This window comes from Onychostruthus taczanowskii, unplaced genomic scaffold, assembly GCF_017590055.1.
Source record: "Onychostruthus taczanowskii isolate IOZ18803 unplaced genomic scaffold, ASM1759005v1 scaffold1, whole genome shotgun sequence".
NCBI classification, from domain to species: Eukaryota; Metazoa; Chordata; class Aves; order Passeriformes; family Passeridae; genus Onychostruthus; species Onychostruthus taczanowskii.
Genome location: NW_024496525.1, coordinates 34,133,093 through 34,146,646, shown reverse-complemented (window position 1 = coordinate 34,146,646; position 13,554 = coordinate 34,133,093). Strand labels below are relative to the sequence as shown.

Here is a 13,554-nt window from a genome sequence, read left to right as displayed (position 1 = left end):
GTTGCCCGAGATTATCAGCCAGCCCTGTGGGCTCTGCTGGTGCCCTTTGAGTTAATACTAAGAGAGGTTCAGCATATGGCAGTGTTTTGCAGCACCTCTCCTCCCTCACCTAATCCACCTTGCTGGTGCTTGGCTCTCAGCTGCTCAGTCATAAGTAACCACCAGGCCAGACACTCACAACAGACTCTGAGTACACTCCTAAGAGTTTATTTTGCCCTGCTATAACCTTCCAACTTTCTGCTTTGAGTTTGCTGCTATGCTGTGGCTTGCCACTGAGATTTGATGTCTGAAGGAATTAAATTAGACATCAGTTGACTGAAATGTCCAGCTCGCTGAGGTGTGCTTTGGGGCACTCAAGATGAGGTTCCTTCTGTGGGGAGGCAGCAGCTCAACCCATCACCAGTGTGACACAAACCAGGGCATCTTTGAGGGAGAGCAGAGAGGAGCAAAGAGCCTTGGGCTGTGGAGGCAGGGTGACCTGTGAGTGTGGAGTGATGCCCTGTGCTGACAGACTGTCTCCTTTGTTCTCAGTTTGCTTTTGCAGAAACTGTTTAAAAAAAGAAATGTCTTGAGGCTGTGTTGAAAGAATACATGTAAAGGATAGTGGCAGAATTTTGCTTAATCCTGCTGGATTAAGCCATTATAGTCTAGAGATCCTCTCACAGAGTGTGGAGGCTGGAGGGAATGGCAGTGGGGCTGTGCATCCACTGCAATCCTGCAGAAGAGACTGGAGCACTGCACAAGTGCTGCCACGTCTGCAGAGCTGTGCAAAGCCCTTTTTGTTGGGCACTGCTTCATTGCTTGGGGAAAATAAGAGGAATGGAGGAGGTGCCTCTGGGAAGGAGTGCCAGAGGGCTTGGAAGGTTTGAGGGTAGGGGAATGCTCCTGGAGAGAAGGGACAAATTTTGACTGTGATGCAGAGAAAACCTTGTCTTTCTCCTGAAAAAAAAAAAAGTTGCTTGTAGGAACTTATTTTCACAGCACATCCATGAAAAGAGGAGGTGGTTTTGCTCCTGTCTTTTCAGATTAGTAGCTGTAGCAAGTAAAATCGAAGTGAAAATTTTCTGAGGTTTCAGGTGCCAAATCTGTGACCACTTGAAGCTCGTTTTTTGACAACTATCACAACTCCAACAATTTCTGTTAAACACACAATGAGCTGCTACCTTTATTTGTATTTGCACCTGGCTCCCAGTGGCCCACCCACCATCACAGGGGCAAAGACCAAATTTCAGTATGTCTTCATGGCAGGCCAAGATTTGGGAAGGAGGTGAGCTACAGAGCTAGGCACTGAGTAGGAGGAGGAAATGTACATTGAACAGCTGTGTGTTCAAAGCCAATTCTTCATTTTCGGGCATTGAATCTGTCTTGTAGATGGGCACTTTTTGATCCTGTGGTTCAAGAGTGAAAAATAACCTGTATCCACAAAGGAATCCAATTGAGATAGATTGCCAGCTTCAGTTCTGTGGTTGCTGATGTCCTCATGGCTGTCCCTGTGACCTGTGTAAGATTTTATCTTCTCTGCAGTGCAGTGTATGGCTGTGTGATACCAACATGCAACCAAACCAGCCTGGAAGCTCATGTATCAATGCAGAGCATTCCTCCTGATAGCTTATTTCACCTTTTTAAACCAATAAACGTCCTGGGACAGATGGGCAAATTAGGTGAGCTCCCCATTTAGTCCTTGAAGTGATTCTCTTAGTTCATGGTGACAAGCTCAGATTTGCCATATGGCTGCACTTGCAGGACTTAACACTTTCATTATCTGCCTGTGTGGTGACAAAAGCTTTGCCTCCTGTGTTACACCAAGCCGCCGTCTGGCTGCAAACTTGGAAGAATCTCAAAATATTAATTTTCATGGGATAAAGTAACCATCAAGGTATTAGCATGCCGGGAAAGAAGAACAAGTGAATTCTGTTCAGCTCAGAAGATACTCTTACCACGGGGGAGGGGGGTTGTGCTGACTGTTTGTTGAGGGATGGGGAATAGAAAAATACTAACAGGCAGAAGGGAATGTTGTGATGACTGTAAAGATGGGCACAGGAAATCTCTTGCTTTTGTTACTGAAGCAGTAGGAGGAGGAGTGCACAGGCTGCATGATGAGGGTGGTAGACAACCAAAAACCCATGGAGTGGGATTTACATCCTCAGTGTGCTCTGGAACAACATTCCTGGGCCAAGCATTAACAGGCAAGGACTAGCAAAGGACTGTGTTGTGCATGGCCATGTTCTCTTTCCTGGGCCATCCACTACTGATTCTAACTCCTCACTTTGCTTCCCAGCCCAGTGAAAAGGAAATGTTTTCCTCCTGCATTACTGTTCGCTTAATGCCTGCAGTCAGGCTGGAGGAGCACCCCCATGTCCCTGCAGGGTGTCTGCACTGCCTGGGCCTGTGCAAAGCTTTGGATGCTGCCGGAGCCTACATTAAAGCCACCAGCTATATCAGGAGTTTTGGGTCTGCAGACCAGCCTCTGCAGTAGCTGATGTTGCATTTTTGTACCTCTGGGCATCCTGCAGCTCTTGCCACTTGCTGCCAAGCTGTGGAAAGGGGATGTTATTTCTCAGTTGCTCTGGCTACAGGCACACTCATGTGTCTTCTTACTTGCTGGGTCTAGTCCGTGCTTTCAGCCTTGTGGAGAAAGGCAACGTTTTTGTGTATGTAGCAGGAGTGGGTTCAAATGACTGTGACGTTTAAAGAAAGCATGAAAATTCAGGGAAGCAAGCAAGGTCAAATGTGCCTTCTCATTCTTTTAAATGCAACTGTCCTTGGTCATTACCCTGTGTTTGCAAGCTGCCAGCATCATTGCATCATCCAGAAATCTTAAACTGTCACACTCAAGTCAGCCCTTACCTTCCTTAATAGTACTTGGAAGATTCAAGGTGTTTTCAGCTCATTTCCTGCATACCCTCGGGGGACTGAAATTCCCAAACAAACTGAAACTTCTCAGGTTGCAAAAAAAAAAATGGGAAGGAGTTGAAGCTTTCCAGTGACATCACCTTGTGGTGTGCTGGGGGTCCAAGGAGGCTTTATGGGGAGTGCAGTGAGCTGCCAATTCCCTCTCTTCCCTTGCACCCTCACTGTGGCTGGGTTGCCCCAAAACCTGCTCCAGGAGCAGCAGGCCCCAGATTATGAGTTTGGGGAGCAAGTGAGTTCACAGCACACCCTTCAGCTGGTCTCTATTTATTTTCCACCACATTGGTTACCCTTTGGCAGGGCAGACAATCAGGCACCATGTGTTGGTGTGCTGTCCTGCCCTGTGGCAGCCCACAATCAGTGTGAGCGCACTCAGGGTTCAAAGGTCTTTTTAAATTGCTGCAGATCAATATTGCATGGCAAGGGAAGCAAAATATGCTGCAGGGAGGCCTCCCCAGGTAAACAAGACAGCAATGTCCAGCAGAATTGTGCTGGTTTGTGGCAGTACCACTGTTAAAATCTCATTCTTGGCTTTGTTTTTTTTTTTTTTTTTTGTATACAAAATATGTGGATGGTTAAAATCTCACGAAGTGCTTGCTTTCTTTCCATGTTCTCTTTGTCCTTTGAGGATTACACTTCTCTTCAGTGTAAAAGCTGTGACAGAATTCATTATTGTCTCAGGCATGATGGTTGGGCTTATTTTGGTTATGCAATGTGTGCAGCGAGCAGGGGGAGCTGGCAGTGCAAGGGGAGTCCTTGTCTTCTGTACACTATCTTCACCCCCAGGGTCTGTCTGCAAAGCTGGGGGTTATATCCTCATTTACTCAGGTCAACCATTCAAATGGGGTTTTGAACCACTCTGGACAATAAACTGTGGATGTGACTGGGCATGATTTACCTGTGCAAATGTCCAGAGCCCTCTCACAGTGTGCTGTGCTGTGTCCTCACAGGCACTGTGTGTTCTGCCATGTGCGCCATCAGCAAGTCAGTACAGGTCTGTGGAAAATTACCTGAATACTGAAAAGCTTTTGATTTCAAAATAATTCTTTGCATTTTTGGTGGGATTATCACAACTTCTTTATTTTTTTTTTCTGATCTTGGCTGGGTGGGGAGTGACTTGTAACCCAAGGTTCTCAGACTTCCGCCTTTTTTTTCCCACCCCTTGATCTCTAGCAGTCATAACACATAGAAATCATGACAGTGTGTTTTTCCACAAACGAATGATATCATAAATGAAGATTAGGGGTTATTTTGCCCTCTGGCATAACAGGCTATTTGCAGTGGAGGCCTTCTGCCTGGTCTGGAAGGTTAAAGAGAGGACAGGTTAGTGTGTGGGAGACTTAATTCGTACTTAAATACCTGGGATGTAATGGTGAAGGCGAGAAAGCAGAACGCAGGGGAAGTAAGGATACATCTTTGTGCGTGGTGCCTGTGCGTGGATGTACGTTTGCTCGTTTTTTTTTGGTTCGCTTCACACTGACTCTGCTGCAAATCATCCCGGTCTGAGGCTCCCATCCCTCTTTCTCCCAAGAAATGAGCACCGCATCCACCTTTCTCGGTGCCGGAGGAGGCTCCAACCCGCAACCTTTTTGTCGCCAGCCGCGGGCAGCCGCCCGGCGTGCGCTTCCTCCCGTGCTAATAATTCTCTCGTGTCAGAATAAAGCTCTGGTGGTTTTGTTCTGAGGAGGGATGCGGCCGTTCGCCAGGTAAAATCCCAACGCAAAACGTAAGGGTTAAAATAGGGGGGAGAGAGAGAGCTCCGGTGTCTCCCCAGCTCGGGGTCGGGGAGGAGGAGGACGGGCGAGCCTCCCCCCCACACCCGGGATGCTAAAGCGGCGAATAAATAGGGCATCTGTGGAGGAGGGGTTTCCTCTGCCATGCCTGCCTGGTCGCACAGACGGTCCCCCCTTGCAGCTTGGGATTTTCAGGCTGAGGAATGGTTTTCCCGTGCGAACCGTAAGTGCCGTGTGGGTGCGCGGTGCCGGTGGGTTCTGGCGGAGCAGCGGGACCGGCGGCCGCGGGGCGGGAGCGATGGATGCGCTGCGGCAGCGCCCCGCTGCAGCTCGCCTTGGGCGAGCGGGTGAGTGGGAAGTGCGGCACGTTAGCAGCAGGAATTGCGTTCACGGGCCTCTGGCTTGCGATCAGCTGTGTTTGGGGCTGGCACCCGAGGCGGTGGAGAGCCTTGACAAGAACCTTTGGGCTCGCCGGCGGGGAGACGCGAGAAAAGCCTCCCCCGAAGCCTCCTGCGCTGCTCCCTGCGCGCACACAGCCCGGGGCACGGGGCGGCTGGCACGGCCCCGCCACGGACCGAGAATGGCCTCGCCTTCCATGAGAAAGGCCTAAGACTTGCCTTTGGCATCACCTCTCCAAAGCGCGTCTTTTGTCCCTCACGCGGTTACGCTCCCCCTGCGACTCACTGAACAAAGGTTTCCTGGGCTGTGCATCTCATTTGCTTTGCCGCTGGTAAACAATCCTGTCAGCTGGCAGGGCCATTTCAGCCCCTCCTCCTCCTCCCAAAGACGTGCACGGAGTCGCTTTTTCTGGTGACATTTGCCTTTGTGAAAGAGAGTTCGCCATAGATGTTAGCATGCTTTTCGTTCTTTCAGACACTAAAATTTGAATGCTGCTATTTACCTTTTTTGAGCTTCCCCCTTACCTTTTCCTGCAACATTTTGACAGCTAAAGCAATGCAATAGGGCATGCGTTTTGTAATTCTTTTTGTTTGTGTGAATACGTTTCAATCAACCTGGAAGCTCCTCCCACTGCTAGGTAATTCCTGAGTAGTTACTACAAATACACTGTGTATTTCTGGTGCTGTGCAGTGATTCAGCCTGAGACCGTTTAATGCTTTTCTCTCGTAACCCAACGCTGGCAACTTCATTGTGGGTTTTAAGACCCAAATCCAATCTCGAGTCAAGTCAGTTAGTCCTTCTGTTCACTTTTGCAGCCAGCTTGTAGTTATAATCTCCTACTTTAGTTCTTTTACTGCCACTTCCATTGTGGTGTAAAGATTAAAATATTTTCAAACTGGCTTTGTTTGGCTTATTCCAGGCAACTTAAGCATGTGTCTGAGTGCTAATCAGGGTGGATTTTTTAGCTTGACCCATTGCAAAGGACAAGACAAATCTGAATTTATTGGTGTTTTTTTTTAGATTAGTGGTGATATTTTTATTGTATTTTTTGTATTATTGCCCCCCCCTTTTTTTTTCTTTGTGGAGGCATGTTGAATTGTGGCAGGTGAGTTCTCAGTGGGAAGTGAATAATGGGTAAGTAGGAGTTTTTCCCGTAAACAGGAACTTTTCCTGTTTGACCAATCTCAATTAATTTGAGAATCACACTTCATAGAGGAAGAATGCACTCAACAGTGGTGGCACCTTCCATCCTCTGGAAGAAGCTGGTTTTCTTTGCTGCCTTTGAACTTTTAGTGCTGTTAATTCACTGTGTTGGGTGATTGATTCCTGGATCTGGCAGGAAGCTTTTGCCCCCAGGCTTGGAGTCTTGCACTGTACACTCCCACCCAGCTTCCAGAAGGGCTGTGTTTCCCCAGAAATGGTCAGGATACATCTCAAAAGAGTTCATGAAGTTTATTTCATGCAAAGATAGGTGATTTGTAAGAATATTTTCAGGGTGCAGATATGCATCTGAGAATGGTGGTTGCAAATGAAGACTTTTGTTGATGTAATTAATTAGTCTGTTTCATTCTTTTCTTAGAGCTGTAGCCAGGGAAATGGCAGTTACCTGTGACTTCTGTGCAAGTTGATGATGCTCATGTTTTTCATCAGTTTACCTCTTGTTTCAGTGTAGAACCCTGTCCTTTTCCTTGGGCTCTGTGTCTGCTGACAGGAGCAGATCAGCCAACGTGAATGTCTGGACAAGACTGCCTTCCCATTTATGCACTGCACTAGTGTGAACTTAGGTTTTTGTTCTTCTTTGGCTGCTTAGCTCAAGTTTGAGATGAATGGCTTAGAGCATTAAGGGTGTTTAAATGACTGGCAAATGCCAAATTCTATAGAGAATAAATAACAGATTAAATTACTTAATTACAATGGTGTTTCTAATGGCAATTGCTAGAAAGTAAATACAAGCTCTCAGTTCTACAATAATTCTGTCTTTGAGACTGTTGCTTTTGGTAACACTAGAAGATAAAGATCCTAATGGTGACATTCATAAATTGAAAATCAGAGTGATTTCTAAGCCAAAATATTGGAGTGGTGGTGCAAAAAGCCACACTTGGATTCTAAAACTGTTGCTTTTTAAATTTATCAAATGTACTTTCAGTCATAAATACATTTATTTATAGTCTAATATCTTTTGGTTTTGCTTTGGACTTCCTTGGCTGTGTTCATCTATCCACGATGCAGACTGAATAAAGATGTTTAGCACCCTGTGAATTTTTTGTAATGCAGCTTAGGGGTGGGAAGCAGGTGGATAGAAGCAGAGAAGGGAGCCCAGGGAGGCAGAGATGATCCTGAGCAGCACAGTAAGCTGTGGTCTCAGCAGGTCAGCTGTGCCATCAGATGGTCCCGACATGTGCCTGTCTCCAGAGCAGTTGTGGGAAGCATCACAGGATGTGCAGGAAGTGAATTGCCGCAGGATACGGTCAGGGACAGGGCGGAGATCAAGCCTTGCTTTCCTCCTGACTGGCCTGAAGTCATGCAGAGTTAATAATGCAGCAGTGTAGATGTTTAGCTCAGGCTCTTCCATTCCGTGCTCAGCACAGAGCCTGTATTGTCCATCTCTCCAGGGAAAAGGGCTCCTGAGTCACCTGCCTTTGGAGGGCCACTGGGAAGTCACTGGGCCTACTGAGCATTGTAACCAGCCAAAATAACTGATGGGAACAGGGTACAGGAAGAATTAGTTCTCCTAGGTAAAATAACTGCCAGCCCATGACAGCACAAGAAAATGGTGCAATGATATGTTCATTGAGTACCACTTAATATAAGCAAAATCAAAAGCAGCAAGATTTATACAGCAGCTGTTTGCTTGGGAGCCAGATGCTGTCTGCATACAGGGTTGAACTTGGGACCAGAGTTCTGAAAAAAAGCTTGTTAAGAAAAGCAAGAGCAGCTAAATGCTTTTGTCATCCCCTGTTTCCTCTCAATCAGCTGCAGCAGTGGAAGACAGAGTCCATGTAAAGGGGCAGAGGCAGGTGCTTTGCACCAGTGCCAGCAGCTTTGTGGGTGCAAGGCAGGAACAAGGTGGGCCATGGAGTTGAGCCAAATCCTTCAGGCTGGCTTGCAGGCTTACATCAGTCAGACAATACTGGTTTTACTTTTGGAGAGTGCAGAGTTTCTAAATACCTGCCAGGAGCTTCAGTGTAGGACTGTGTTCTTCTTAACCTCCTTGTAAAACAACTGAAAGTACTGCCTGGTGCTTCTGGGACAGGAGGTAGAGGAAGCTTTCCATGCTGCTAATCCATATAAGACCCCCAATTTTCTGGCCTTACTCTGTAAACAGTAGGATTGAAATCCATCAGGATCATTCCCATGTCTCCTCCATAAGTGCTTTACTTTAAATCAAGTGTCTAGCTGACGTGTGTATCCTCTTTGGTTACCTAAAGGTTGTTAATAAGATCAGTTGTTGCTTACAGGGTGGCATATTCATTATGGATTAGGTGTCCTGCATATCTTGTGTCATTGTATCATCAGGCAGTTGCAAAAGCCATTTATCACAGACACTTTGGACCACTCTCCTCTAAAACTTGCCAGGATAGTTTGGCAGCAGGCAGGACAGTGGGCCAGGAAACTGTCCAGGTACCCTGTGTGAGCACTTCTACCTTGGAGCAATCTGTCCCTGCCTGCGTTGCACGATATCACATCCCTCACCCTTCCCTAGTCCCAGCTTGCACAAGACCTGTGTTGCCAAGTACATCAGGGCTCAACTCAGACCCCTCAACAGTTCCCTGCATTTGGGGACGTGCAGTGAACACCTTGTAGAAGCTGTCCTTGCAGTCCCACTGCTGGTTTTGTTTATATGCTGACATTTCTCAGCCACTGTGGCCAATGAATGGGAAATGTTTCAGCCTTTTCACAATACAGACTTAACTTTTGGTGCTGCACTTGACTTGAATAATTGAGGCTCATCTTGATAGTTGTTGGACTAGGCAGTAGCTAAAGGTTTAATTTGTAAGTTTGCATTTTAGAAATCACATGCAAGGTTCAAAAATTCACCCTGCCACACAAGAACATAACTACAGATCAGGAGACCAGCACAGGGAAGGAATGCTGGCTAAGAAATGAGCTCTCCCTAGGACATGGGTGGAATGATTTCATCTGACTTTAGAGTCTGCAGTGTTGATATTTATAGTACTGCAGGGTAGACCGTTGCAGTTCATGGGGAGAAATATGTGATTTTTGGTACAGTTCATCTCATCTTGTGATATGGATGTTTAAGAAATGTCTGATACAAGTAATGGTTTTTTTTTTTTTTTTATCCATTATCTACCAAGGTCTAGATGACAAGTTCTGAAATAAGTCTAAAGAGTTAAGTATCACCCTGGTGTTGCCTTTCTAGTAATTTTTGTTGGGAATTGCAGTAAATGAGAACTTCAAGAAAAATTTGACACCAGTGAGGTAGTTCACCAGATATTCCTCCAACACATGGAGACAAATTTGCCAAAATATAAAAACATGCTACTTGGATCATTTGAGGGGCTGATACAGGGGTTTGACATGGGAATATGCTGCTAAGGCTGGAAGTAAAGAAAAAATTTGTCTTCAGTTTGAGAGCTGTACTACAAACAGAAAGAAAAGTAAATTATTTCGATGGTTCATTTTCTCATCCACTGCACAAGTCTCCCTGGCCATTTGATAGTCTCCCCCATCAGTATTGATTTTTTAAATCTTTCACCTGTCAGGAGAGTCTGGCATATCTCTGCATGTTTGTCTGGTGTTTAGATGAACTTTAATGTTGTGGTGCTACAAGTTCTATAGTAGCTGTTGTTCAGGGCTTCTCCTCTCCTGTCAGTATCCAGAGGGTGCTGAGGCCCTGGCACAGGTTGCCTGGAGAAGCATGCCCCATCCCTGGAAATGTTCACAGCTGGGTTGGGTAGGGCTTGGAGCAACCTGGAGTAGTGGAAGGTCTCCCTGCCCATGGCAGGTTGGAGCCAGGGGATCTTTCAGGCCCTTCCAACCCAATCCATTCTGTGATTTTGCAAGGGTGTTGGACTGGTGGTTTGTGCAGATTCTGCCTCTCTTGGCAGAGTGGTACCTTTTTGATTAGTGTGAGCCTGTTGGTTGCTACACATGACACTGAGCAAAATTCACCACAGGAAAATCAAACCGAAGGTACCCATTTTAGTTTAACTGTGGCAAATAATGGTACAAATTTCCACTTAGATGAATGTAAAGTGCTCCCTAGCAGATGAAAATTCACCTTGCTTATACAGTTTCATTAAAGCCTTCACCCAAGTCCTGCTTGCAGCTGTAGAGCAGGGGCCTGCTGAGCCAATTTAGGTAGGTTTTGACTAAAACAGGACTGATTTATAGGCAGCAGCTTGATGTGACATGGCTTCGTTAAGCCATGCCTGTCATCACCTCCTGCCAACATCTTTTCCACTGATTGACCATCTTTGTAACAAAATCTTCTTCCTGGTTTACTTAGGGTGAAGAAACTGAAGGAAACATTTGCTTTTATACAGCTATTGGACAAAAACATGAGTAACCTTCGCACCTGGTTGGCCCGGATTGAGTCTGAGCTTTCCAAGCCTGTTGTTTATGACATCTGTGATGACCAAGAAATCCAGAAGAGACTGGCAGAACAGCAGGTGGGAAATAGCAGCAGCCAGAGTAAATGAGCTAAAATGCTGCTGATTGGTCCTGGTATAAAATCACCTGTTTCTTTTCTTTAGCGAGCCCTTCTGACTGTTTGCTTTGCATGGCGTGTTCCTGCCAAGATGCATTACATGGAAAAATTTTATTTGCTTGCAGTTATTTCAGTACTCTGTTGAATTACCCCCACATCTCCCTGCCCCCCTTCACCCAAGGAAAACATGCAAAATACAAACAAAAGCAAATTTTCTCAGTTCAGTGCAGCAGACTTCCTGAGGACTAGGCAGGGCACAGACAGTGGGCAGAGTACATGAGGATGACTTCGACTGACAAGGCGTGAATGCTGCTCTCTGCAAAGAGATGGGATTTGGTGTGTTTCCCTCACTGTCTCCAGTTCTTGTCCCTTCCTTGCAGACAGCAGAGCGAGCTTGGCAGAGCAGGATGCTTGGGCTTTGGAAGGTGGATTTTTGCAGACACACCTTTGGCTGAGGTTTGATCAGAGGCAGGCTCTGAAGATCCCTCAGGGCTGGGGGAGCTGGCACATGAATCCTGCTGAGACAACAAGTGTGAACCAACCTCGCACTGCTGGGTGTTTGTGGGCATTTATCCAAGGCAGTGGCTTACCAGGGGATCTTAGGAGAGGAGTTGGATAGTCCTGCAGTAAATTTTCTCTAGCCAGCAGCCAGGCAAGGAAAAGGAACTTCTCAAAAGCACAGACTTGCTGATGGAGTCATCCTTTGTTCAGGGCTGTGCTGTAAGTCTGGCCAGGTTCTAAGTGCTTGGCTGTCATCTGGCCTTTGTGTTAAACAGCAATACTTGCCCAAAAACGAAAGATCAAGAATAAGTCTGTCAAGTTTGGAAGCATGGAAACTTTATGGCATCTGCCTTTAGGAACACTTACTGGTATCCTTCCCATCGTTTCTATCTTTTCTCACTGGCTTCTGCTTTTATGTCTAAGGATCCCTGAGTGACCCAGACCTGGGGACTCTGTTCTCTGCTGGTTGGTGTGGCTGTCCTTGTACTCATGTCCCAAATGTCACAGGAAGGGCCAGCTCCTCTGTGACAGGATTGTAGGTGGCTCCCACTGACTGCACTGCAGGAGCTGGTCAAACACCAGAAGCCTTGTGCCCAGCACCTCACCAGCAGATGATTTCATCTGTGTTGTGATTGGTCATGTAAACGACAAAGAAATATTTTCTTCTCATTCAGACCTTTTGCATTCTCAAAGGCCATGATAAATTGCCAGGCAGAGCAGAGCTTGGAGCACAAAGGAATTGTGTCCAAACTAATTTATTTTTATTACGAATATTCAAGCTTCAGCTGGCTATAAGAGCCATTATTTGCTGCTCAGATCTACTAACTGCTTAATTTTTTGGCTGCTGTTTTAAATACAGACCTCTAGGCACCTCTAGACTCTGTCTACAGTAGCTTTTTAGCAGGCTGAATATGAGAAGACTATGCTGACTAAAAAGACCACAGTAAAAAGAAAAGCTGCTTTTGTTCTGCATTAGTGAAACATTTGTCTCAATGAGACAAGTAAAAAGATCTTTCCTGGTTATAGCTGAACAATTATTTCAGCAAGAGCAGAGCAATGGTGAGAAATATGCCCTGCAGGCTTCTTTTATTTGACATCCATGACTGGAAAGGCTTTACCTGTGCAGTCTTGAATAATGAAATTTAAAAGCCTTGTGTATGCACAGAGGTGTTTTATGGCATGTTTGTTCAATTAAAGGATGACGATTACTACATGAATAATAATAATTTTAAGATTGCAAAGGTGTTTCACTAATGCAAAAATCTAGCAGTGTGTAGTCTGTTAAAGCTGTCTGGGCAATGCTGTGCAGAGTTGAAGGAATGGTACCTCTTGGGGCTCCATGTATGCTCCTCACCCTCTCCCTTAGTTTGTTATGTTTGTCTCACTTAATGCACTCAGGTCATTTGGAAAACAGCAAGGATTCTGTCTAGGCTCTACCATGAACCCAGGCATGGCTTGAAGTAATGAGATCGTGTCAGCAACATTACTGTAGTGCAAGTTAGAATTGATTTGTAATCTGTGATCAGAGTTCTCATTTTCACTAATACACCTGTAAATCCAGTGGAATTTAGTGAATTCAGAAGACACTCTCCAGATACCAGTAGTGAGGCAGAGCCTGCTCCCAGCTGTGGAGCCTGTGTTGAAAAGACACTGATGCTCATATCTTGCTCAGTAAATAGCTGTGAATCCTTAGTAACCTGTAAAAAATTGTGTTGGGTCTCCTTCTAGCAATCTTATCCATGCAAAGAATTTCACTTCTACATTCCTTAAAGCTGTTCATTACTACAAATCCCAGAAGCCATATTTTGAACATTTATGGCTCAGCCCTTGATTCAGGTACCCATGTAACGACTGAGAGCTGCCACTGTGTGATTCTCTTCTCTTGCAGCTTGTTGACTTCTGGGAAAAATCTTCCTTCTGCTCATTTTGTATTTACTACAAGCTGTGTCTGTTTTGGAGGGGTTTATTTGTTTTATTTTGTTTGGGGGTTTTTTTGAAGTCTAGAGCAAAACCAATTCTGCTTCATCTGTTGACTGAAATCAGTAAATACTATTTAATGGGAACTCCAGTTCACTTTCGTCAGGGAAATGCTCATTTGTGTTTGTTGCTCTAGTGTTATTCAAGCAAAAGTCTCTGTATCCTTCTTCATTAGAAAAACCAGAAATGGGTTGAAAAATGCCATTGTAGTGGCTATTGTCATTTTATTAAAATTTGAAGTTGGTAGCATAGTACAGATCTACCTTTTCAATAACAACTATTCAGATAAGGCTTTTTTTTTTCTTTCTGTCTTTCAATTACACTGACTTTAGGAGTAATGATGGGTGCAGGATGAGTGGCCAG

At 45.5% G+C, this 13,554-nt stretch overlaps 1 protein-coding gene across 4 annotated transcripts in view; it reads left to right on the top strand.

The window, feature by feature from the left end:
• SYNE2 (spectrin repeat containing nuclear envelope protein 2) overlaps positions 1-13,554 on the top strand; it is a 167,322-nt gene that overhangs the window by 137,601 nt on the left and 16,167 nt on the right. For 3 of the 4 annotated variants that reach the window (XM_041398933.1, XM_041398943.1, XM_041398924.1), the window contains one exon: positions 10,513-10,675. The exons of the other annotated variant lie outside the window; for it this stretch is intronic. In XM_041398933.1, coding sequence (XP_041254867.1) covers positions 10,513-10,675 — 163 coding nt within the window. The remainder of the gene's footprint in view (positions 1-10,512; positions 10,676-13,554) is intronic. 4 annotated transcript variants of the gene reach the window in all.